We start from the raw sequence: 25,863 nt of genomic DNA on the forward strand, positions 1-25,863 counted from the left end.
GCCTTTCCCTTCCTCAGGGGATCCAACCCAAGGATCAAATCCAGGTCTCCCACATTCTTCACCAGCTGCGCTACCAGGGAACCCCAAGAATACTGGAGAGGGTAGCCTATCCCTTCTCCAGCAGATCTTCCCGACCCAGGAATCAAACTGGGGTCTCCTGCATTGTAGGCGGATTCTTGACCAACTGGGCTATTAGGGAAGTCCCCAGTTCTACATGGATCCCTCCTAAATTCCTATCTCCAGCTAAACCTTCCTCTGAGCTCTGGCCCCATTTATCCAGTGGCCTTCAAAATATTGTAAGGGCATTTCGGATTCAATATGCTGTGATTTTCACCCCCACAACCACCTGTCCCTGGACCCCTGGTCTCAGACTCTTCCCATCACCCACTCAGGTACGTGTTGCTGCTCTCATCCAGGCCCCTGGGCATGGCTGGCTTGTTACCTAATTGTGTCGCTTGCGCCTTCCCAGTTTTGTTTCTCTCCACCTCTCCCACCATCCCTCAGTCCAGCTTCCATCAGTCTTTGGTTTGGGTGAGCATGGTGGCCTCTAACCAATCTCTTTTGGTCCACGCGTGCCCCCTACTCCATCCAGAGTGAACTCCATGAACAGGGACACAGGGTCCCCTGTGTAAGCTTTCAATGGCTTCCTAATGCTCTTGGATCAACTGCCATGGGCTTGTGGTTGGGCCTCTTGCCCACCTGTCCCATCTCTCTTTTTCCTCCCGACTGCCCCACCCTCCACCACACTGGCCATCTTTCTGACCTACCTTCTCGCCTCACACCCATCACCTGCTCTCCCCCTCCCCACTGGCCCCTCTCTGGCTAACACACCCATGCTCTGTTCAGATTTCAGCTCAAACACTACTTTCCCGGGATCCTTGTCCGCTCCTCTGGATCCCCATCTCTTGTTTTAGCCTCATGGAAAACGCACTCCTTCTCTTCAGTGCTCTTCGCCCAAACTGTGACAATTCCCTGTTCTGCAATCAGTCGAGTGTTCCCACTTCCCCCCTCGAGACCAGTGTCGTCCGGTCTCACTTACCATTGTCCCAGCACCTGGTCCACCCTGCCATGTCATTAGTATCTGATACATATTTGCTGGAGGCAGGGAGTAGGTAGAGCCCTATTCCTTCCATTTTCATCCCTCCAAGAGACCCAGTCCCTTTCCTTGCCAAGACCTGCCCCAGGCCAGGCCGGGAGCCTCAGACAGTTCGTGTCTTGGAGGTTTCCTCTGTCGAATGAGGTCACACCTACCTTGCAAGGTGATTCTCAGATTTACCTTTGGAAACATCGCTTTGCCTTTGTAGTGGTTTTTTCCTGCACAGTGACATTTTATTTTAAAAATATCTAGAAGATAAATCATTATGGCAGCAGTGGGGCAGTCAAACAGATGAGGGTATAAATTACACACAGAGGGAGAGTGTGGTGAGGGGTCCCAGGCAGGCAGCGAGCCCCTAGCCTGGCTGAGCGGCATGAGTGAAGCCAACCGGTCTTCCCATAGTGCCGTGAGCAAGTCGGGACAGGCGTGGCAGGATCGGGGAGGATGGGGCCACCGAGGTGGGTGGACTGACCACTGTCACTCAGTCTTTCCAGCTGAGCAGGCTCCTGGGAGCCTGTGACCATTTCCTCAGGGCGGGGAGAAGAGAGAAGATACGTCTGCTTCTTAGGCCCGCTGTTTAGCTGCAAAGGTTTCAGAATGGTTTATGCCTTTCAGAGCTGTGGTGTGTATGCAGGGAAAGTGTGTGTGTGAGAGAGAGAGAGAGAAAGAGAAAACGGATCCATACATGGTCACTCACACAGCTGTGTCCGTGCACTCTGCACGAGTGTATAGACCACACTTCCACTCTCGACCTCTGCCCTTTCACTCATGGTCCTCCGCTCCACACAACCACGAGGGTCTGTCAGCAAGCCTGCCTGCTGTCTTAATGAACTGAGAGCTGGCCCAACGGTGGGTGGTGGGGAAAGGCTCTCCATGTGGGGAGGGGTGGCCAGCCTTGAGAGTCAAGCCCAGTTTGGTCTAGCAGTTAACCCCCTGCCTTAGACTTGCCCAGTCTCCACTGCCACCGTTGTACCCTGTCCCTTCATTGCTCTGCCTCATACCCAGGCCTTTATCCCTGTTTTAGTTCCCTAGGTCATAGCTAGGGGAATGATTCCCCCAACAGGCATTCCCACTGTCAACCCACCCAACACAGCGAGGAGGCCTGGAAGGTGGGCCTTACACCGAAGGTAGCAAGGAACTTCCTTTTGTTTCGTGTTTACCAGCCTCTCCTTGCTTCCTTTTGGGAAATGTGTTGTTCTTCAGTCGCTCAGTCATGTCCAACTCTTTGTGACCCCATGGACTGCAGCACACCAGGTTTCCCTGTCCATCACCAACTCCCGGAGCTTGCTCAAACTCATGTCCATCAAGTCGGTGATGCCATCCAGCCATCTCATCCTCTGTTACCCCTTCTCCTCCTGCCTTCAATCTTTCCCAGCATCAGGGACCTTTCCAAAGAGTCGGCTCTTCACATCAGGTGGCCAAAGTATTGGCGCTTCAGCTTCAGCAACAGTCCTTGCAATGAATATTCAGGGTTGATTTCCTTTCAGATTGACTGGTTTGATCTCCTTGCAGTCCAAGGGACTCTCAAGAGTCTTCTTCAGCACCACATTTTGAATACCTATTCTGTAATGCACGTGGTTCAACTGAGAGGGGGGCTGCCCAGTTCACTGATGTGCTCATGACCCAAATGGGGTCAATCAGGAACTGCAACCTCCTCTAAGGTTTTGCCAAACCCTCCGGAATCTCAGAAGCAAGCATGCATCAGAGCAACTTAACTAGTTGCCACATCTGGTGGCTTTTACAGCCATGGCCCTCTGCCCATCTTAGCACACAGTTCCTAAGCTGACCCCTCTCCAGGCTTCCCCCCGCCCCGAGTCTCTGGCCAAGGCCACCTTTTCCCGTCACCCGGGAACTCCAGACAGCAAGACCCTGAGAGAAAGGCATAATCGACAGGACTCTCAGGTGCAGAAGAATAAACCAGCTCCCGCTCACAGTTATAACAAAAGGGTGATGTGTGGCCTGAGTGTGGAGAAATTAGAGGTGTCTGTTTCAGGTCCAGCTGGATCCAGGAAATCCAGCATTGCCACCAGGATCCCTCTCTGATCCTTCTTCGTCTGGCTGGGCTTTTGTCGCAGGCAGACTACTGCGTGTGGCATCAGAGACTCACCAAGCCCCTCCAGGCGCCTGGTGTTGACCGAGAGGCAAGAACCCAGAAGAAGCCATGCCATGTCAGTTCCCTTAAGAGCACTCTGTTTGGCCCCACTTGGGTCATGCTCCTGTTGGTCAACTGGCAGGAGCCTTCCTGAGGGACAGCCCACTGGGCCACATGCCGGGGGAGGGGCATTTCCCAGAGGGAAGCAATGAGAGACAAACAGAAAGCAACTGATGTCCACCCCAGAGTGCCTTCTCTCCCTCCAGTCCAAGGCCCCCCCCAGGCCCCCACTTCCTGTCACAGGATGCCCGACTTCCGGAAAGACATCCCCCTCAGCACCGATTCCCGTCCGGGCCTTGCCTGGGGAGGAAGCCCCGGACGCTGCCTGGCTGCCTTGGACGTCCCAGCGCTGGGTTTCTCACACTTTCTCTCCTTTCCCCCCCAGGGCTTCTATTCCTGGTTTTTCAACACCATCACCATGAAGTAAGTGCCTGAATTTTCTGAGCCGCGGGGCCTCATCTGCTGGAGGGTGGGGGGCAGGTCTCCTTCCCCACAGGACCGGACCTGGGGCCTGAACTCTGTGCGCCAGCCTCCACTCCCCACTCCCGGCTGCCCCCCGCAGCCCAGCCCAGGGAAAAAGGATGCTTTCCAGTTGGTGAAATGGAAACTGGGGGGTGCCCGCAGCCCGTTTTCCCTCTGCCACAGTTCCCAGGAAAGGACCCCTTTCACAGGCTTGTAAAAATGCTTTTATGAGGGCCGCACGAGGAAAAAGAAGTCCTTCCCATGTGTTGTTTGCTTTTCTCCTATGAACGTCATTCCTCGTATTTGCCGAGGTGGAAAACACCAAAACCACTGGAGAGAAGGGCAGGCCTTGTCTCCCAGCCTCTGTGCCCACTCTGGAGGCATAACCCCTGGCCCACGGCATCTTCTGAATCTCTTTAGTGTCAGACGCCCTTGGCAAGAAGAGAGACCCCCCCCGCCAGGCCTGTCATCTCCTGATTGCCTCATCCCAACCAGTCTCTAACTCTTGTCAGAGCTCTCTCTCTCTACTGCATGAACATGTATGTGCGTACACACTTACTTGTGTGCACACAGCTCTGTCTCCATCTCAGAGCCCTGTATGTTCCTGGGTGCTCCCTAAATAGCTCCCATCCAGCCTGCTCTTCTCGTCCTTTGACCCCCTCCTCCAGGGTCCAGCCTTGCCTGGGATGCCTGCCTTAGGGGGCTGCCTAACTGCTCCTCAGAGGCCACTGCACAGGGGTCCGCCTGGACCTGCTCATTTGGTTCTTTGCCAAGGCTCTTAGAGTGTCTTCCATCGTGTGTCTCCACGTCCACCATTCAAGAGCCTTGCTGGGAGCGTTCAGATATTGCCCCCAGACCCCATCCCAACCCACACGAGCCACACCGGAGCACCTCTCTTTCCCCAGACCTGGGACCCCCACAGGGGTGCAGGGCATCCTGACTGGCCCTTGGGAATCCAGAGCTGGCCTTGGGACTGGCAGTCTCTGGTGTTTGAGCCCCAGCCCTGATGGAGGACTCCCCATGGTCTTGGCCTTTCTTCTTCCTTTATCTTTCACTGGAGTCCCCAGGAAGTGATACAACTAGTTTGTGTGGGGGTTAGGACCCTTAGCCCCATGTTGGGGAGTGGAGGGAAGACTTTTATTTCCTGGCACTTTCTCTAGTTTTGCTTTATTTTGAAAAGCATGTGCAAGCTTGCATAAATGCAGTTTCATTAAGAGAAACATAAAAGTTCACCTGCAGTCTCTCATCCATTTCATGACCCTCCCTTCCTGCAGAAGCCAAAGACCCAGGGCACAAAGCCCACTCAGTCTAATCAAAAACACAAAGGTTAACCAGACCCACAACACAGAAGTTCTCACAGGAAGCACATAACTGCTGTGCAAAAGGCATTTTGGAGAATGAGAACTTAATTCCAATGTCGGGGTTTGGAAGAAGCATGGTTTTGAGCGAGGCCCTGAAGAATGGGAAGAATTTTGGTCATTGTGATATGGAGGGCCCAATCAGAAATTAAGGACTCTTGGGGCAAAGATTTGAGGTGGAGATGGCAGAGAGTGTCCAGAGATGGTAAATCTTGTGGTGTGCTAGAAGCAGGAGTACATAGAAAGAGACGAGATAAAAGATTGGGCCGGAAGGATCAGTGGGGATCTTGACTGCCATCCCGAGAATCTTGGCTTTTGACTTACAGGCAGCAGAAAGACAGTGCCTGTTTTTGAGCAGGAAACTCAGGATGATGTCTGTTTGTAGGCAGAAGTTTGAGGGGTGAATGGCAGTTGGAAGAGGCCAAAGGCAATGCAAGCAGCTAAGAAGGCTTTCCCAGTGTCCAGGTGAGAGGTGGTGATGACCAGGGAATTGACGTGGAGGAGACATGGGAAGGGAGGCTCTGGGCGACTGTCAATGGGTCGTGGTTTCCACCTGGCTTCCACCTGGTTAGGAAAGAGGGAGAAGTCGAGGTCTTGTTTCTGGGAAGGGTGGTGATACCATTAGGTGGAAGGTGAGGAGATAGAATGAGTTGGGAAATTGATAACACAGAACCAGGGCAAGTATGGGAATTGATGGTCAAGCTATTGAAAAACAGAAATAAAGCTTAGGAGAAAGGTTGGAGCTGGAAATTTAGACTTGGGATATGGGAGCAAAGAGGTTGTGGTTGAAGTCGTGGGAGCAGATGGTTCACCCAAGGGATCAAGATAAGAAAGGATGTGAGGGAGAGAATAGCTGGGGCAGGAGGAAAAGGCAGCATTCTTTAGGGCAGCAGCTCGCTGTAACCAGGCAGGCACGAGGCTCCAGACATGGTGTGCTCTGCAGCCTCCAACCCCATGAGCCGGACTAGAACGAGTGCTCAGGAAAGGAAGTCGACTTTGAAGACTTGGGTCTCCCCTGGGAGGGCAGGTCCAGCATGAGGAGACATCCAAGGAGTAGAGGCTGAGAAAGGAAGTCACCTTTTTTCAAGAAGTGGGTGGGACCGGGACGTAAGGATATTGGATGGAACTCGAAGGGAAGCTGGTGAAGGAGCTTCCCAGATGCTTGAGGAGCTTCTCGGGTTTTTCTAAGACTGAAACATGGACACTTGAACCTGGCTTCGTTGAAAGGGAAGAAGTTGGGGTGGCTGTAGAGAGAGGAGGCCTTAAAGGTGAAAGAGAAGGATGCCAGGTACAGCGAGTCTCCAGTAAGAGGTAGAGGACAGGAAGCGATTCGAGCAGAGACAAGAATTCATCATGAGTAGGAGAGAGGGTGGTGCCTGGAACGTCATGGGGGCTGCACTTTAAAGAACGGTGGGAAGAGGACAGAGTTGAATAGAGGAATATAGATAGGCTCAAAAATTCAGGCTTCCCTTAGAACTGTAACATAGGCTGCTGAGTATAGCCTGGGTTTTCCGGTGCAGATGGAGCAATGAGCCCAGTAGGGGCAGAGGGAATTGCTAGTCCAGAAACGATATTCTTGTGTTCTCGGTCCCATCTGCTCTCGCTATCTGATTGGAGGCTCTCACCCTTCCTCAGGCACACTATTTATATCATGTGAGCAGATCTGGGCACCCCAAGCCTGCAGGGGGATATTCCCCTCATTCTCCCTTCTCACCACTCCTCATCCACCCCATTCTTGGGATTTAATTCTCAAATGCAGGGCAGGAAGTGTTTTAACAGCTTGAAGTTTAAAAAAAAGGTTGAGAGCTCTAAATTACTGAAATGGTGATATTGAAAGCCTTGAAGACATGCTGTACATTGTAGTATTGTTGAAAAATAAACCTGAATATTGGACTGGATGCTATAAGTTGCATACCACCTTTAAGTCTGATCAGAGGGCAAGGGTGAGTAAACTATGGTACGTGCACCAATGGCGGGGCAGGTGTGCACCTTGGGGCTAAGTGTGAACTAAGAATCCACAAACAGGCCATTGTCACCATTATTACTGTGCAGTTATAAAAATATTTAGAAAAAATGTTAAACTGTTAGAAAACACTTAAGATTAAATATGGAGAAGGCAATGGCACCCCACTGCAGTACTTTGCACTCCATGGACAGAGGAGCCTGGTGGGCTGCAGTCCATGGGGTCGCTGGGAGTCGGACACGACTGAGCAACTTCACTTTCACTTTTCACTTTCATGCATCGGAGAAGGAAATGGCAACCCACTCCAGTGTTCTTGCCTGGAGAATCCCAGGGACGGGGGAGCCTGGTGGGCTGCCGTCTATGGGGTCGCACAGAGTCGGACACGACTGAAGTGACTTAGCAGCAGCAGCAGCAGCCAGATTAAATGTGAAATGAAGGAAAGTGGGGAAAAAGTGAAAGTGTTAGTCGCTCAGTTGTGTCTGATTCTTTGTGACCCCATGGACCGTAGCCCACCAGGCTCCTCTGTCCTTGAAATTCTCCATGCAAGAATACTGGAGTGGGCAGCCATTCCCTTCTCCAGAGTATCTTCCTGACCCAGGGATCGAACCCAGGTCTCCCACATTGCAGGCAAATTCTTTATCATCTGAGCCACTAAATGCTGTTTATCCTACAGTCACTAAGGTAAACCAGTAATATAATAAGAAACTAAAGGAAATTGACCAAAATGATTAATACCCATTGTCTTAGGTTTGATGAGATTGTAGGCGAATGATTTTCTTCTTTCGTATTTTCCGAAGTTTCTATTATAAGCATGTGTTGCTTTTAACATTTTTAACTGGAGTTAACAAACATGCAGAGACGTGCCCAAAAAATAGATGTCCAGCTCAGTTATCACAGCCTCCCTCCTGATAAAGATTAGAGCATTGCCAAGACCCCAGAAGCTCTCCTCCTGCACCCTCCCAATCTCCTAGCACCTCCCTGCTCTGCAGAGGGAACCAGCATCCTGACTTCTAACTCTTCAGTTCAGTATCGCCTGTTTTTGAACTTTGTATGTAATGATAAGGCATGTATTGTTTGTGTGTGTCCTCTTTCACTCCACATTACGTGTGTGGGGTTCAGCTGTGCTCATCCATTTTTATCTGTGTGTAGTGTTACATTGCGTTCATGCATAATGTGATGTATGCAGCTCACTGCGTGTGTATTTCATTCTTGTGTCCATCCCACCTTTGATAGACATTTAGGTTCTTTCCAGTTCGGGGCCATTACAAATAATGCATCTCTGAGATTCTCATCCTTGTCTCTTAATGCCCATGTGCATGTATTTCTGTTGGTTTTAAACCTAGGAGTAGAATTGTTAGGCCATAGGGTGTACATATAGTCGATTTCTATGGATAATGTCAACTGTTATCCAAAGTGGCCTTGCCAGAGTCAGTACCCATGAGTATGAGAGAGCTCCCAGCACCCCACACCCTCACCAGCACCTCCTCTCAGAACCTGCCTCACCAAGTTTCCAATGCCGACCAGTCTGGCAGTATGGAGTGATAGCTCATTGTCGTTTGAAGTTTTTAGCTCATTGTGGTTTTTAAGGAGCAGCTTTTTGAAAAATAGGATGAATCTTGTTATCACTAACGGTTTGTTCAGTACCTGTACCATGGCAGGCACGAGGAATGTTTGAAGAAGCAATAAAAGAGGAAATCAATGCCTGATTTAAGAGTGCTTCTGGATTCCCAAGTGCGTTATCTGCAGCCTCTTTCTTTGATACGCCTATGAAATTCAGTGAAACCCATTTCAGGCCTAACAAGTTTTGAGAAGAGGGATGTTTCTGAAGATGAAGACACGGGCATGGGGCGGTCATTTCCTCGCCCTTTGCTCCCTCCGCCCCTGACTTGAGTTGTGGCCACACTGGCCCCTGAGCAGTGTCCCCATCTCTGTGTCTCCTCCAGGAATGAAGATCTGATTAGCAGGTGTGGAGACGATGCCCGGATCTACATCATGTTCCAGTACCACCTCATCATCTTTATCCTCATCCTCTGCATCCCCTCCTTGGGCATCATCTTGCCTATCAACTACACTGGAGATGTTCTGGGTATGTGGAGCTCTGTGGACCCTGAGCCCAGCCTGCTAGACCTAAGAGGCAACCCACCTGGTGGGACAGAGCTTGGGGCTTGGGCATCTCAAACTCTAACTTCTAGTTGCACTTCTCAGGATTAGTTATAGGACCTTAGGCAACCTGTGCTTCTGGTTCCCTCACGTGGAAACCACAGGTGATACCTCTCTGGGTACCAATTTGGCCCAGGGTCTGGCGCAGAGAAGGCAGATAGTGTAATTCAGTCTAAGACCGAATGTTTATCCATGATCCATGACCCACACTGTACCTGGCCAGGTGTTCGTGGAGGCCTTGTTATGGCGTGTGACCCACTGCCAAGATCCCTGGACCGGATCTCTGGCTGTACCCACTCCGGTGGACGCAGCGTCGTAGGGGCAGAATTTCTCATCTGGAGTCCATCAACATTTCTCCTAACAGGGTAGATTTTGACACAGCAGTGTGGTGGGTGAGGAGGGTTGGCCTTCAGAGACTGAAAACTTATGGTTCCCCACCGTTTACCCACATCTGCTTCCCAGAAGATTATTTCATCTTATACAATGTCCCCAGGCCGCGGTTTCCTCAATGGTCATAGGGATAAAGACGATGCATGTCATGTGCTTCGCACGCTGCCTGTAGTGGGTGCTCAGTGAATAGCAGCCAAAATTTCACTAGTGAGCGCAGACACAGAGCTGAACGAGGGCCGTACAACTGGGTGGTGTGTAAATGTCCAGACGGCGCCAGGCGTGTGCTGATCACTCAGGTTTCCACCTGTTTCTCCTCGGCCACTGGTGCTCGAGCTTAGTCGCTCAGTCGTGTCTGACTCTTTGCAACCCCGTGGACTGCAGCCCGCCAGGTTCCTCTGTCCATGGGGACTCTCCAGGCAAGAATACTGGAGTGGGTTGCCATTTCTTACTCCAGGGGATCTTCCCGACCCAGGGATGGAACTCATGTCTCTTGCGTCTCCTGCAACAAGCTCTGGGGAACTAAAAGGAAGCGCAGGAAGTAGGCAAGTGTTTCTAGGCCCCAGGCATTCACTCGGGAACTCTAGGGTCTGGTGCCCAACCAGTTGAGGAGCCAGGCTTGAGGTTGGCAACCTTCTTCTCTTTCAGACCGGGATAGTCACTTTGGCCGGACCACAATTGTCAATGTCTCCACAGAGTAGGTACCTGATCCTCTTACCTCCCATTCTACTGGCCGGGGCAGGGGAGGGGGTGGATGTTGGTGGGGAGAGGTGGTCTGATGGTGAGTCTAAAACATGGGCTCCTCTTTGCTGACGAGAAAGGCCTGGTTTCTTTGGGAACCCAGGTCCCAAGTGGGATGCCAGACACTGCCTTCTCTTCGTGAGAAGTGTTCTTGGTGCCTCCGTGTCCCCATCTCTGTAATGGGTGGAACTAGCTAAACCAGTCACTCCTGAAGTCCCAGCAAGGTGGTCCTCTTTGCTTGGTTATGTCTAGCTCCCGATAGGCAGAAGCACTGTAGTAAGTGGAGGTTTAAGGTACTGCTTCCTCTGCCCACAAAAGAGTTCAGCTCAGGCCTCAAGGAACTGAATGAAGCACAGACCTGATGCCTACAGCCACGAGACTAAGGACCCAGAGGAGCTGGGTTCCTGCCCCGGCTCTGCTGTTAGCCGGCCCTGGGTCTGGGGCAGAGCACCCTGCTGTGAGCTTCATCCCTCGTCCGTGGTGGCGGAAAGGCTGTTGGACACGAGCTCTAAGGCCCCTCCAGCCCTCATGGTTCAGGAGCCTGTGGACGTTAACATCAGCCAACCCCTCGGGTGGCCAGAGCAATCTGTAGGACCCAGACGCGGCCCTGCTGGTCTCGGCTGAGACAACAGGCCCCCCAGGGCTCATGGCCGGCTTCCTGACAGAGCCGAAGCAGCCTTTCCAGCAGGTGTGAGTGGGCTTGCGCGCTCCTAACCCCACCTCCCTTTACCCCACCCCATCTTCTGACCCTGCACCCCTGCGAACCCCACCAAACTCCAAAAGCACCAGAAAGGCTGGGCCCCCTTTCGCCAGCTCCGCCCCGGGTGCTGGCGGCGCCAGAGCAGAGCTTAAGCAGCTTCTCCCCGCCCAGTCGCTGGTATAAGTGCGGTGCCCACAACTTCCAACAAGAAGTGAAGTCTAATAGGGCGGCCAAGAGCCCTTTCAACTTTCCTAAATCCAGAGAGCCGGAGCGTCCCTCAGGGACCATGTCACCTTGCCCTCTCTGAGAAAACTGAGGAGAGAGGCATTTAGCCAGATGGGAAAAGTGAAGTGAAAGGCCAGGCGGAGGAGGTGGGGCGGGGGAACAGTGATGAGATATTTTGAAGCCAGGCAGCCTCTCTGTCCTCAAACTGCACCAAATAAGGCGGGCCCTGTTTCTGAGCAGCCTTCCTGGCCTGGTGCCTTGGGACAGCCTCACGTGAGTGCAGAGCCCCGGGACCCAAACACTTCCTGCCCCAGGGAGGTGAGCCGAATCTGCAGGCCCTCCTTTCTGCAGGCCTGCTCTGCTTGGCCTCATGGTCAGCTGTGCAGTGGCAGGGGGTGTAGGGGGTGGGCAGGGGGCAACGTGACACGGTATGAAGAGTGTAAGTGCTTCTGCAGTTCTGGGCTCCCCTCCTGGGACCGCCACGGCCAAGAGTAGCCTTGGGCAGGCACTCTGGCCCTTGTTTCCCTACGAGTAAAACAAAGACATTCACAGCACCGCACTCACACGGTCCAAGAGTCTAGTGAGAAAATGTACACAGAGCATCTGCTCCCACCCTGCGTCTGGCATATAGTGAACAGTCGAGCAACGCTAGCCTTCATTCGTTGGAGTGGACAGCCCCTTCTCCATCCCCTTCCAAGGTGCCTGAGTGTCTGGAGGCACTGGAGGGTGGCCCTTGGGAGGTGGGAGGAGGTGGGGTGGGGGTCTCACGCCTTCCGTGTCTCATTCTTGGCAGGAGTAAGTTCCTGTGGCTACATAGCATCTTTGCTTTCTTATACTTCATCACCAACCTCCTCTTCATGACTCATCACTGCTTAGGATTTGTGCCCAGGAAAAGCTATGCGGTGAGTAAGTGAAAAGAACTACCAGGACCACGCCCTCTCACCTAGAGCCCCTCCCCCTGCTACCCCCCCTAAGCTGGACCATCCCACTCCCAGCCTTCAGAAGCATCCTAGCTTGTCGTGGTCTGCACACCAGGCAGTCTTGCCCGATCAGGGAGGCCTCCTCTGCTTATCCCTGGGAATTGTCACCTGGCACATTTGTCTGGGCTGTGAAACCACTGAAACCCTTCCAAACCAGCTGGTGAATAGCTGCCCCCAAGTACATCCTCCTGCTACACCCCTGCTGCCCTGGACCCTCTCCAAGGACCCCTGGACCTCCCCACCACTGGAAAACTGAAGCCTTGACTGTGGCGGGGGTGATCTCCATCTTCAGTGGCCAGTGCTCCCAGTGGGTAGATACTTTGACTACTTTGCCCACTCTTGCGTCCAACTCCTGGCCCTTCTACCATCTCCCTGAGGTCAGAAACGCATGGGCTGCCTCTTTGTGTTCTCACTGTCTTGGTTTGTATTTCTCCCATCCCACCTCCCAAGCAGAACCTGGGACAAGGGTTTGAGTAGTATTCACTTATTTGGGAGGTGATCCCAGGAAGGACCACTAGGCAGGTAGAGTCTCCTAGCGGGAGGGAAGATGGCAGATAAAAGAGAGATGGGCTTCTTCAAGCCTTTCATCCTAAAGGACAGATTCCCTTTACCCCACCCCAGAACACAATTGCACACACCCCAGAATGCAATTGCACACACCCCTGAAAGGTAACCCTGAATGTCTCAGCCTGCCAGGAGGCTTAGACACTCCTGGCCCATCTGGATTCGGCCACATCAGCTTTCTGTCTTGTCACCAGAAGCTTCCGCCCAGACTCCCCTCTCTAGCAGCACAGTTTACAGATGCTGGCCACGAGGCGATGGCTCAGGAAGACATGTCCCACTCACAGAGTAACATGTGAACTTTGAGGGACTTCCCCATTCCCTCCCCACAGTCCAGCTGACCTTCCAACTCCCCATCCCTGGTCTGATGATAGGGATGTCCCCTCGAGATGGGCATCATGTGGAACAGTGGAGCCCGGAGGTCAGCAAGACAGCATGAGCTGCCCTTGCAGGTCATGGAGCTCTGGTCGTCCCTGAGCCCTCCACCTCTCCCTGCAGCCTCTGACTCTTCCTCCCCTGACTACAGCCATCCATGGCAAGGGGTCTCCCGGTGTGGGGGGCGGGCAGAGCACGGGGCACAGGATGCACAGAGGTGTAGCTTGCCTGCCTGCTGACCTCAGGGACGTGGGCTGGGTGGGGAAGCTGGCACCTGGCTTACCCAGCAAGGAGGCAGCCTGATGTGAGTAGATGACCTGCTCCAGGTGGTTGAGGGCCACCGGAAGACCCAGGATTCCTGTGTGAGCAATCTTCTTTCTCCACTGACCTTCCCCACCTAGGTCACCAGGACACTAATGATCACCTATGTCCCCACGGACATCCAAGACCCAGAGATCATCATTAAGCATTTTCAGTAAGTGGGGCGGGGTGGGCTGAGGCGTGGATGGCCCCCTCCCAGTCACCCTCCAGCCGCGGTGCCCAGTCTAGAACAGGTCGTCTTATCTTGTGGCCCCTTCTGTGACCTGAGTTCCAAACCCTAGAAGCTAATTATCTGTCCGTGAGCAGCAATGTCCAGCTCTGCTCCCTGGCCCTGTTCTGTGTCATCTGGGAAGGATGTGGCAAATCCCTCATTTACAGGGATCAATCCTGATGTCCAGGCTTAGGAACCAGGGGGTGGATTCTACCATCCAAGCACCGGGAACCCCTGGGAGCTGTGCCCCTCAGCCCTGTGGGCTGTAGCTCTAGGGAAAGGGGAAGCCCCCAGCCCCACAGGCTGGCTCATCATCTTTGTTCCTGGCTTCAGCGAGGCCTACCCAGGGTGCGTAGTGACCAGAGTCCACTTCTGCTATGACGTCAGGACCCTGATTGACTTGGACGATCAGAGGTGAGGCTGCGGTGAGACCTGTCTGGATCTGGGGCGGGGAGGGAAGGGGAGGCTGTTGCTCGGCCTCTGACCTCGAGACCCTTCACCGTGTCACCTGTTGGCTGGCAGGCGCCACGCGATGCGGGGCCGGCTCTACTACACCGCCAAGGCCAAGAAGAAGGGGAAGGTGATGATCAAGGTCCACCCCTGCTCCCGGCTGTGCTTCTGCAGGTGCTGGGCTTGCTTCAAAGAGGTAATTGGCGCGGACATCGGGGGCGCATCACAGGGGCTGGGGCACCGGGGCTCCAGGCTCCGTCCACGGCCCCCGGCGGTATCCCAGGCCTGCATCCTTGGGCCGCAGACTCCGTTCAGAGCAGCCCCTGGCTCACGTTCTCCTTTCCAGCATGTTCTGTCTCCCTGTTGAGAAGGCAGAGGAGCCTTTCTCGGGGCCTCCCCCTCCCAGAGTGATCCAGGACGGGGCTGGTTCTTGCTCCCTTCGGGGCTTGGTGGGGAGGACCAGCAAGAACACAGCAGGCTGCCCGGCCTCGGGGGGAAGGAGCTGGGACGGGGACATTGGAAAGCTGTGGGCTCCATCTTATCGCCCCGCCCATGTGGCTAGAAGGAGGCCTTGGCGGGACTGAACTCATCTAGCCAGTTCAGAAAAAAAGCATGATTCCCTCACTTGAAAAGGCTGCAGGCACTTGAAAAGGCTGTCGCTTCTCCGGAGTCCACCCCGAGGCCAAAGGCACCCCTTCACCCCTGGGGAAGCCTCCCTTTCCCCAGATCTAAGAGCAGGGAACTTGTTTCAAAGTGACAGCCTCTTCCTTCTGGAGAGCTGGGACCTGGGAGCCCACCTGGGGTCCTGAGCTTTTTTGCCAGGCTTCCTAGGGAGCTGGGGATGGAACCAAGACACACCCCCATCCCCGCCCTGCTCTGGCCTGCGCCCCAGGGGGAGAGAGGCGGCCTTCCTAGAGCCCTGGCCGCTCCAGCTCTGAGGCCCACGTCTGGCCCACTAGGTGGACGCAGAACAGTACTACAGCGAGCTGGAGGAGCAGCTGACTGATGAGTTCAACGCTGAGCTCAACCGCGCACGGCTGAAGCGTCTGGACCTGATCTTCGTCACCTTCCAGGACTCCAGGATGACGAAGCAGTGAGTGCCGGGTTGGGGGGCGGGGGGGCGGGCAGCTGCTTGCTGCGCCCATCCCGGCCCCAAGAGCGGGCCTCTGCTTCTCGGAAACCATCCTTTCCCACCCCCATTCCAGCCGAGGGGAGGAGTGGAGGAGGGGAGAGTGCCTGCCTCCGTCATGCCGTGCTCTGCCCTCCTCCCCTCGGCCCCGCCCTGTTCCTCACGGGCATCGCAGATGCCATCTTGCTTTCCAGAGCACGGCCACGTGCGTCTTCCTCCAGCTGCTGGGCTCAGCTTGTCTCCAGAGACACCCAGGTCCTGGGCTCCCCACCCCCATACATCCTTGCTTCAGCCCAGAAGTGGTCAGCGTAGCCCTTGACCTCTTGGTTCCTCTTCCAGGCCTTGACAAGAATGATACCCATTTTCCGCCCCTCATTACCCATCACCCCTACGTCACCCTTCCCCTCACCGCGAGTGACAGAGTCAGCATAGAGAAGACCCAACTGCCATTCCTGCTCCTCTCCTCTCCTCTGCAAGCCTTCTCTGTTTCATAGCTTTGCAGGCTCCTCCCTCTTCTGCCCCAGCCACTGGCAGCCCCATCTTGATAAGGAATGGATGAGGTCTGCTCTGGAGTGTTCTGGAAGGAATCTTAGGCCTGGGTCAAATACATAGGAGCCTCAGAATCAGTCTTTTGAGGACGATGGAGCCATCCTCTCCCCGAGGGAGCCTGATCGTTCACAAGGCTTTGTTTTCACCCGCCCTGACCCTGCAAAGGAACAGTGGCACAGGCTAGAATTCAGGGCAACAGATCACGTGCAATTTTGCAAGTTAGTTACACCCTCAAGTTTCTTATTCATCAAATTTGGTTACTTATATCTTCCTTGTCCACCTCCTGGAAGGGTAAGAAGGAATATGTGTCCTATTTAGTGTGTGTGAGACATCTACATATCTTTCTGAGAACCATCGCTCAGTAGAGAGGGATCTCAGGTTTAATTACAGCAGATGTGAGTTAGGAAACCCAAGGTGGGGCCCCAGTGCCAGCACCCGCCCCTCTTTGGTTGTGTCTTCAGTAATCTATGCAGCTAAGATGATGTGACTCACCAGTTAGCACAGTGTCAGGCACTGGCTGGAACAGTCGGTAGCTATTGATATTAAGAGGAGGCTAAATGAGTACCTCCCCTGTCAACCTCACAGAAAGAGCATGTCTTTGTGCCGTCACTACCAATAGGGGGACAAGACATGAACTGAGAACTGCGTGGTCCCCTCTTTTCCCGGGCAGTCCATCCCTCTAACACCCTTTCCTCCAGTGACCAGGCCTGAGGAACTGCCCACCTATAAGGTCAGGAGAGACATATCCAAGTCTCCAAGAATTCCTCACCCCCAGACCTCTGTCTCTTCCTCGTCTCCGCAGCATTCTGCAGGACTACAAGTTCATCCACTGTGGGATGTCCCCCAAAGAGTCCTCAGTGACCACCATCGTCAAGTCCTACCGCTGGAGGGTAGTCCGTGCCCCGCACCCCAAGGACATTATTTGGTAAGCCCCCTCTGCCTGTCTCCTCTCCCTTGAGCTCCTTTGAGATGGAAGACGCCTGTAGGATGGGGAAAAGAATCAGGGCCTGTCCTCCTCCTCCACATACGGCCCCTGCTGGGCTGTGTCTCTCCTGGGCATCGCAGCCTCTGCCTGCCCCCAAGTCCACCCCCTTTTGGGGAAAAGGTTTTTCCTGTGGAAAGAATTCAGATCGTTCTTCTGGCTCACCTGTGGGATGTATTCAGAGCCTGACAAGTGGCGTGATAGGAGAAGGCCTAGGGCTGTCGCATGCAGGCGTGGGCCCACAGTGTTGAACTAGACCAGGGCAGCCTGGTCCACAGCTGGCATGCAGAAAGCAGCGTGGCTGGGTCTGAGGGCCGAGACCCACGGCCCTAAGCGCGCCTCCCTCCTCCATCCCGCCCAGGAAACACCTGTCCGTCCGCCGCTTCCATTGGTGGGCCCGCTTTATCGCAATCAACACTTTCCTCTTCTTCCTCTTCTTCTTCCTCACCACGCCTGCCATCATCATCAACACCATCGACTTGTACAACGTCACCCGCCCCATCGAGAATTTGCAGGTGCCTCCTCCACTCAGGCCAGGCATGGGGGCCCCCCGGGAGACAAAGGAAGAGCTCCGGCGAGGATGGGATGGGGTGCCCACTGAGACGTGACTCCAGAGCACACGCAGTTGTGGCCCTGGCAGTGGGTGTACGTGGTGGCCCAGGGTCTCCTTTGCTCTAAAGAGGATGCATGTGGGCCACTGCCCGACTTAGGGACTAGGGCTAAAGGGTGGGGGAGCCTTAGGCAAGTTCTGGGCTGAATTTGGGGGGATGGGCTTGGAGGACTTCTTTAGATTGGGTCAAGCTAGAGGTACGAAAGAGCAGCAGAGGGTGGGGCGAGCGTGACAGCTCCATTTACCCCACGTTCTCTAGAGCCGAGATCCTTGGTGTGAAGATAAGGCGACGGTGGGGAAGACAGAGTTTAGTTCTAGGGCAGCCCTTCAAGAGGAGTAGGCTCTCTGGCTCTGGTTCCACTTGCCTCACTTCTGGACACACAGGCCCTGGGTATGTCCACAAGAGCCGTCCCTGCCATATGCATAGAGGAGTTCCGAGGAGCTGGACAGGCCCATATCCAAGTTCTGTAGCCTCAAGGCTCTTGCAGTGATCCTAGAAGGCCCCTTCTTTCATGTTATCCCCATGCCTGTTCCAGCAAAACACACACAGGCACACACACACACATGCACACACACACATGCACACACATGTGTACATACACACGTGCACACTTGCAGTGATCCTAGAAGGCCCCTTCTTTCATGTTATCCCCGTGCCTGTTCCAGCAAAACACATGCAGGCGCACACATGGAAGTGCACACGCAACACACACAGGCACACACACACATGCACACACATGTGTGCATACACACGTGCACACTTGCAGTGATCCTAGAAGGCCCCTTCTTTCATGTTATCCCCGTGCCTGTTCCAGCAAAACACATGCAGGCGCACACATGGAAGTGCACACGCAACACACATATGCACACACACACATGCACACACGTGCACACAGTCAAGCCAAGTCCTTGTGCTGCCGCTTCCCATTGCCCCCCTCCTCTGTCAGCTTCACAACAGGCCCCAGGCCGGGGCACCACAGCTCTGCCCGGGAATTTTCACACCACACCCTCCCCTTCTCCACCATGTCTCACACAACATCGCGGTAAAAGCAGTGTCTCCTCCCTAAAGTCTGAGCGTCTCCTCCCTGAGTGACAGCAGGTGGCTGTGGCCTTGGGGCCAAGTCGGTGGGGTCAGACTAGGCCGTCCCTCCAGTGATCTCGGCATAGGAGGCCTGCACCCCTTGGGGATGCCCCTTGACCTTGAGGTGTCAGCCTCTGGCTGCCCCAGCCAGGGAGATTCTGAGTGAGAAAGGCCCCAGCCCACTGTGCAGCCTCAGGGACACGAGGCCCGCTCGGGGACTGAGCTGGAGAAGTGGCCAGAGGTGTGGGAGAAGGCAGGGGAGGCCTGTGAGGGGGAGCGGGCTTCTCGCATTGACCTCTCTCTGCCCCACCTCCACCCGCCCACACAGAGCCCCATCGTGACCCAGTTCTTCCCGTCTGTGTTGCTCTGGGCCTTTACCGTGACATTGCCTCTGATCGTCTACCTCTCTGCTTTCCTTGAAGCCCACTGGACCAGGTGAGCTGGGGGCCTCCCCTCTTATCCTTCCCTTGGCACCAGCTTCTTTCCCCACTCCCTCGTCCCCACCAGCCCTGTGCTCCAGCTTCCTGTCTCACCTGGGGAATGGAATTGATGCAGGATGGCTTTGATGCCCAAAACCATCCCAAAAAAGTAACAATACTTTTGTCTTTGGAAAGAAGGGACTGGTTTGTCTCAGGGATGCTGAGATACCCGAAACCAAGCCCTCCTCAGGCTGCTCCCTCGTCTTCCAGCCACGCACTGAGGGCCTGGAGCCGTGGGCAGAAATGGCAGGAATGCCAGGGAGAGGGCGGAGGATGGGAGCGAGAAAACAGGACTTGTCTGAAAAATGTCAGAAGGGCTGCTACGGTCATCGCAGAGGAGCCCATGCCCTCAATCTGACTGAAGACCCATGTAGCCCATACGGTGCCATATTTTAAACAAAGAGCCCCTCCCTGTTTATTAGCCCTAATAGTTCTGTGGTAAGAGCTAATTACTTAGGAAGTATTTACTATATCTTGGGGCAAAATGGACCTGCTCTGGACTGAAGGCTGCATGGGTCTCAAAAGTTATTTATTGCTCCCAAAGTTTCTATCATCCTATCAGGCAGTAAGCCAAGAGGTTTCTCTTAACAGAAATCCTTCCTGGGCTTTCCTACGGCCAAGGCTCATGTTGCTTATTGAAATGCTGCAAGGATTCTGAGTATTGTTAGTGATGTCCCTGCAACAGGGGCGTCAAGTGTATGGTATGTGTGAGCCTTCCCTTCCCTTTCCTCTGCCCATGGCAGACATCACTAGTTGATCATGCCGTTCTTTCCTGCTGCTCCCAGACACAGCACGGCTCTCAGTGCGCTGTGGAGATGGCACTGACTTGTGCTATGAAACTGCTTTCTAGCCCAGGTGGCCGTCTCTCTCTCTCTCCATTCTGTAGTCAGTCGTTTGGTTCTTATCATGTGTCTCTTTGTTTCCTTCCAGAACAAGTCAGAATCTGATCATAGCGCACAAGTGCTATGTCTTTCTGGTGTTCATGGTGGTCATTCTGCCCTCTATGGGACTGACCAGGTACCTCAACTCCAGTTATCTCTCCTCTCTCAGCCAGGCTCACCCTAGAGTCGGAACCTCCTCCTTCAGATACTGTAGGCCCACCTGTGACTGCTGCAAATCCATTCCTCAAATGACAGTCCAGTGCCTGTCATGAGCCTAGCATGAGCCAGGTATCATGTGAACTCTAAGCGGTCAGCCATGAACTCTTCCCTCAAAGTGCTTATCATCCAGCTGCGGAGACAAGCCATCCCTCCCAGCTGCCTGGCAGCCCAAGGTGGGGGAAATGTGCAGTAGAAATTCAGAAGAGGGAGAGAGCGCTGTGGGAGAAAAGGCTGGTGAAGGTTTGCTGGAGGAGAGGCCTTGAGTGGAAAGGTCAAAGAGTCAGGAACAGGGTGGGCACCATTAAGAAGAGAGGCAGTGTGGATTGGCCAGCTGGAATATTAAGGTGCGAGAGTCTTCGGGGAGTAGGCAAGGGAGGTTGGAAGGAGGGAAGCCAGCCCAAGAGAAATGGAACCCCAGGCCTTAGTTCATCGATTCACTAATGGCAGGTCTGCTTTATTCTTGCTTCTAGTTTGGACGTCTTTCTGCACTGGCTCTTTGACATCTACTATCTGGAGCAGGCATCCGTCAGGTTCCAGTGAGTACCAGAGTGCATGTTTCAGGCATACTCCCAGTGTTCACTGGGGCTTTTGTGGGTTCACACCAGCTGGATATGCCTATCCTTTATCTGCTCATATAGGTAGAGATGAATGAATGCCAACATTCTCATTAGGCAGCCTCTTAACGTTTCCTGTGCCATGAACCCCTTTGGGGGTAAAGCCCAGGGACTCCTCCTCTGAATGAACTTTTTCAAATAATTGTAGATTCAAAGGAAATTGCCAAAAAAAAAAAATTCCTATATATCCTTATGATTATACAGTGGAAGTGAGAAATAGATTTAAGGGCCTAGATCTGATAGATAGAGTGCCTGATGAACTATGGACAGAGGTTCATGACATTGTACAGGAGACAGGGATCAAGACCATCCCCATGGAAAAGAAATGCAAAAAAAGCAAAATGGCTGTCTGGGGAGGCCTTACAAATAGCTGTGAAAAGAAGAGAAGCGAAAAGCAAAGGAGCAAAGGAAAGATATAAACATCTGAATGCAGAGTTCCAAAGAATAGCAAGAAGAGATAAGAAAGCCTTCTTCAGCGATCAATGCAAAGAAATAGAGGAAAACAACAGAATGGGAAAGACTAGAGATCTCTTCAAGAAAATCAGAGATACCAAAGGAACATTTCATGCAAAGATGGGCTCGATAAAGGACAGAAATGGTATGGACCTAACAGAAGCAGAAGATATTAAGAAGAGGTGGCAAGAATACACAGAAGAACTGTACAAAAAAGATCTTCACGACCAAGATAATCACGATGGTGTGATCACTGACCTAGAGCCAGACATCCTGGAATGTGAAGTCAAGTGGGCCTTAGAAAGCATCACTATGAACAAAGCTAGTGGAGGTGATGGAATTCCAGTTGAGCTGTTTCAAATCCTGAAAGATGATGCTGTGAAAGTGCTGCACTCAATATGTCAGCAAATTTGGAAAACTCAGCAGTGGCCACAGGACTGGAAAAGGTCAGTTTTCATTCCAATCCCAGAGAAAGGCAATGCCAAAGAATGCTCAAACTACCACACAATTGCACTCATCTCACACGCTAGTAAAGTAATGCTCAAAATTTTCCAAGCCAGGCTTCAGTAGTATGTGAACCGTGAACTTCCAGATGTTCAAACTGGTTTTAGAAAAGACAGAGGAACCAGAGATCAAATTGCCAACATCTGCTGGATTATCGAAAAAGCAAGAGAGTTCCAGAAAAACATCTATTTCTGCTTTATTGACTATGCCAAAGCCTTTGACTGTGTGGATCACAATAAACTGTGGAAAATTCTGAAAGAGATGGGAATACCAGACCACCTGACCTGCCTCTTGAGAAACCTATATGCAGGTCAGGAAGCAACAGTTAGAACTGGACATGGAACAACAGACTGGTTCCAAATAGGAAAAGGAGTACGTCAAGGCTGTATATTGTCACCCTGCTTATTTAACTTATATGCAGAGTACATCATGAGAAACGCTGGGCTGGAAGAAGCACAGGCTGAAATCAAGATTGCCGGGAGAAATATCAATAACCTCAGATATGCAGATGACATCACCCTTGTGGCAGAAAGTGAAGAGGAACTAAAAAGCCTCTTGATTAAAGTGAAAGAGGAGAGTGAAGAAGTTGGCTTAAAGCTCAAAATTCAGAAAACGAAGATCATGGCATCCGGTCCCATCACTTCATGGGAAATAGATGGGGAAACAGTGAAAACAGTGTCAGACTTTATTTTTCTGGGTTCCAAAATCACTGCAGATGGTGACTGCAGCCATGAAATTAAAAGACACTTGCTCCTTGGAAGGAAAGTTATGACCAACCTAGATAGCATATTGAAAAGCAGAGACATTACTTTGCCAACAAAGGTCCGTCTAGTCAAGGCTATGGTTTTTCCAGTGGTCATGTATGGATGTGAGAGTTGGACTGTGAAGAAAGCTGAGTGCTGAAGAATTGATGCTTTTGAACTGTGGTCCTGGAGAAGACTCTTGAGAGTCCCTTGGACTGCAAGGAGATACAACCAGTCCATTCTAAAGGAGATTAGCCCTGGGATTTCTTTGGAAAGAATGATGCTAAAGATGAAACTCCAGTACTTTGGCCACCTCATGCGAAGAGTTGACTCATTGGAAAAGACCCTGATGCTGGGAGGGACTGGGGGCAGGAGGAAAAGGGGATGACAGAGGATGAGATGGCTGGATGACGTCACTGACTCTATGGATGTGAATTTGAGTGGACTCCGGGAGTTGGTGATGGACAGGGAGGCCTGGTGTGCTGCTATTCATGGGGTTACAAAGAGTCAGACACGACTGAGTGACTGAACTGAACTGAACTGATACACCCTTCATCCAGTTTCCCCCAATGGTCACATCTTGCATAACTAAGATACAGTACCAAAACCAGGAAAGTGACATTGATACAATCCACAGAGCGTGTTCAGATTTTGCCAGTTTTATATATACTCTGAGTAGATTTCTTATATATATTTTTTTTAATTGGAAGATAATTGCTGTACAATGTTGAGTTGATTCTGATTAGATTTCTTTTTAAAAAATTATTAATTTTTGGCTGTGTGGGTCCTCACTGCTGCACGGGCTCTTCTCTAGTCTGAGAGCGGGGGCTGCTCTTTGTTGCAGCGTGGGCTTCTCATTGCGGTGGTTCCTCTTGTTGAGCACAGGCTCTAGGATTCGGGTGTCAGTAGTCATGCAAGTGGGCTCAGAAGTTGCAGTTCCCCGGCTCTAGAGTACGGCTCTAGAGTACGGCTCAGTAGTTAAGATGCACGGCTTGGTCGCTCCGGGCCATGTGGGATCTTCCCAGACCAGGGACTGAACCCATGTCTCTTGAATTGGCAGGCAGATTCTTTACCACTGAGCCACCCAGGAAGCCCAGTTCTTTAAATGTACAAAATACCTGGGCTATAACGAAAACTGGTTATGTCAAAATACAGTTATTGAAAATATTTTAGAATTCAAATGTATGATACAATCTCTGTTAATACCTTTAATAATAGGTCAATGCATTCTAAATGGAAGCAAGCAAAAGTTACATTTTATTGTTTTAAAGCCATCCATGTGAAAATTGATGTTACTTAGCTAAAAGAAGAACATTCAACTGGAACAGAGGAGTGGATTTTTGACAAGGCAACATGCAGGTCTTGTTGGACGTCCAGCCAGTTTCTCTTTTTGTTTGGCTTTGTTTTGTTTTTAGGGTTACAAATGTTGAAAGTCCCAATTTTTCAAAGATGTGCTGTTGCCAGTGCCATGCAACCTTTCATAGCTTGCTTTACAGGGCAAGAGCCAGAATTCTCCAAGCTTTCTACAGTTAAACTGTAATTGTAATAAGCTTAGTTTTTCCCAAGATGAGTGAGTTCATCTTTGGCTAGGTCGTTATTTTTAATACAGTTTGTAAATATATGAGAAGGAGAAGAATTGTGAGTTCATGACTCACCTTTGATGCCCTCAAGAAAGAATAGCTTTTGAAGGAGTTCTGAAATATGTGCAGGGACTCACAGATTTTTTTCTTCTTGAGGGAGTTATCAGAACTGTATAGATGACAGAGATGCATGGGTCACCAATGTGAGAACAGGCAGTGTGACAATCCATTCAGGTGGCTGAATGGCTGTTAGCTGAAGTTGGCCAGCTAGCAACACGTGTGCAGACAGGAAAGTCTCAATCATGTGAATTTAACATGTCTAATGTAGTGGCCTAATAACTAGCATCATTTTGAAGAGATGATGAACGCAAATGGTGTTGTGAATGCTCAGCAATAGATACAACATGATATGAAAATACCTCACTTCAACTGGAGACAGACTCACAGCCATGGCTGGCATGCCTGTGATGTGTTGCCCACGCTCTTCATGGAAGGAAGTGCTAAACTGCAGAAAGTGAAGATGCAATCTTTTCCCTATTCAAGGTCACAGACCCCCACAAGTCTACCTGTGAGCTCTCCAGGGTCTGTGGATCCAGTCAAACAGCCCTTCTTTATTTTTGTTTTCTTTCACAGCCCTTCTGTAGATCAAGCCAGTGCATGTGTCTCCTAACCCATCCACCCCTATCCTTGTTCAAAAGGGCCCTTGTTTAAATTACACTGGGCTGGAAACGCATGTATACAGTGGGCCTTCTGTGTCCACGGATTCCACATCTTCAGATTTGACCTACTGCAGATCAAAATATTCAGGGAAAAAAATTCAAGGAAGTTTCCAAAAGCGAAACTCGAATGTGCCGTGTGCAGGCAACCACTTGCATAGCGTTTAGTTGTATTTACAGCTGATTACATTGTGTTAGTATTACAGATAATCTAGAGACAAGAGTACACAGGAGGATGGGCATAGGTTATCTGCAAATATTATTGACATTTTCATATAAGGGACTTGAGCATCCCTGGATTTTGATATCCGCAGGGGCTCCTGGAACCAACCACCCGCGGATACCAAGGGATGACTGTATTTGAAAGCTCTTCTCCCCATGTCTATCTCCACCCCCTGCCCATCCCTTCAATTCTCTTCCTCTCTCTCCTCTTTGCTCCCAACATCTCTGCCCTCTCCCTCTTCTCCGGCTTCTGTGGCCATTTCCCGCCCTCCTCCACACCCAGGTGTGTGTTCCTGCCAGACAATGGCGCCTTCTTTGTCAACTACGTCATCACGGCAGCCTTTATTGGCACAGGCATGGAGCTGATGCGCCTGGGGTCGCTCTTCTTGTACACCATCCGCCTCGTCTTCTCCAGGTCGGAGCCAGAGAGAGTGAACATCCGAATGGTGAGGGCCAGGCCCTTCCCTGACACAGCCCTTGGAGCTTCCCTTGGGCGGGTGTTGGAGTAGGGGGTGCCTGTTAGAAGTGCGGAGTGACCTGGGAGCCCTGGTGGGCGGAAGGGGCCAGGTGCTCCTCCGACACCATTCTCGGAGGGGAGGCTGCCTTGCCGGATGAGGAGCTGCAGAAGCAGCCATGCCAAGCGGACCCTGCTTTCTGCCCCAGAACCAGGCCATGGACTTCCAGTACGGGCGCGAGTATGCGTGGATGATGAATGTCTTCAGCGTGGTGATGGCGTACAGCATCACCTGCCCCATCATTGCTCCTTTCGGTGAGTTGTCCCTGAGGCCCCCACCCAGTGGAAGCCCCAGAGCATCCGGCTCCCTCCTGGCTCAGGAGGAGACCCGGGGCCAGCCGATCAGAAGGGCTGGGGAGGGGGCCAGGTTGGTCAGGGGGGCTGGGGTTGGATGGCTATTTACAGAGGATGCTTGTTAGGGAATGACTACTTAACCAAAATGACA

The 25,863-nt window shown here is 52.2% G+C and overlaps 1 protein-coding gene across 12 annotated transcripts in view; it reads left to right on the forward strand.

Moving 5' to 3' along the window:
* TMEM63C (transmembrane protein 63C) overlaps window positions 1-25,863 on the forward strand; it is an 86,355-nt gene that overhangs the window by 50,203 nt on the left and 10,289 nt on the right. For 11 of the 12 annotated variants that reach the window (XM_070797911.1, XM_070797908.1, XM_070797905.1 and 8 more), the window contains 15 exons: window positions 3,634-3,671; window positions 8,975-9,117; window positions 10,227-10,275; window positions 12,038-12,146; window positions 13,562-13,635; window positions 14,026-14,106; window positions 14,215-14,338; window positions 15,102-15,235; window positions 16,623-16,745; window positions 17,164-17,317; window positions 18,822-18,928; window positions 19,903-19,989; window positions 20,543-20,608; window positions 25,188-25,350; window positions 25,568-25,673. In XM_070797911.1, coding sequence (XP_070654012.1) covers window positions 3,634-3,671; window positions 8,975-9,117; window positions 10,227-10,275; window positions 12,038-12,146; window positions 13,562-13,635; window positions 14,026-14,106; window positions 14,215-14,338; window positions 15,102-15,235; window positions 16,623-16,745; window positions 17,164-17,317; window positions 18,822-18,928; window positions 19,903-19,989; window positions 20,543-20,608; window positions 25,188-25,350; window positions 25,568-25,673 — 1,558 coding nt within the window. Of the gene's footprint in view, window positions 1-3,633; window positions 3,672-3,747; window positions 5,534-8,974; window positions 9,118-10,226; window positions 10,276-12,037; window positions 12,147-13,561; window positions 13,636-14,025; window positions 14,107-14,214; window positions 14,339-15,101; window positions 15,236-16,622; window positions 16,746-17,163; window positions 17,318-18,821; window positions 18,929-19,902; window positions 19,990-20,542; window positions 20,609-25,187; window positions 25,351-25,567; window positions 25,674-25,863 lie in introns of those variants that run through there. The other variant, XM_070797914.1, reaches the window with a different exon arrangement.

This window comes from Bos indicus, chromosome 10 (genome assembly GCF_029378745.1).
Source record: "Bos indicus isolate NIAB-ARS_2022 breed Sahiwal x Tharparkar chromosome 10, NIAB-ARS_B.indTharparkar_mat_pri_1.0, whole genome shotgun sequence".
Lineage (NCBI taxonomy): Eukaryota > Metazoa > Chordata > Mammalia > Artiodactyla > Bovidae > Bos > Bos indicus.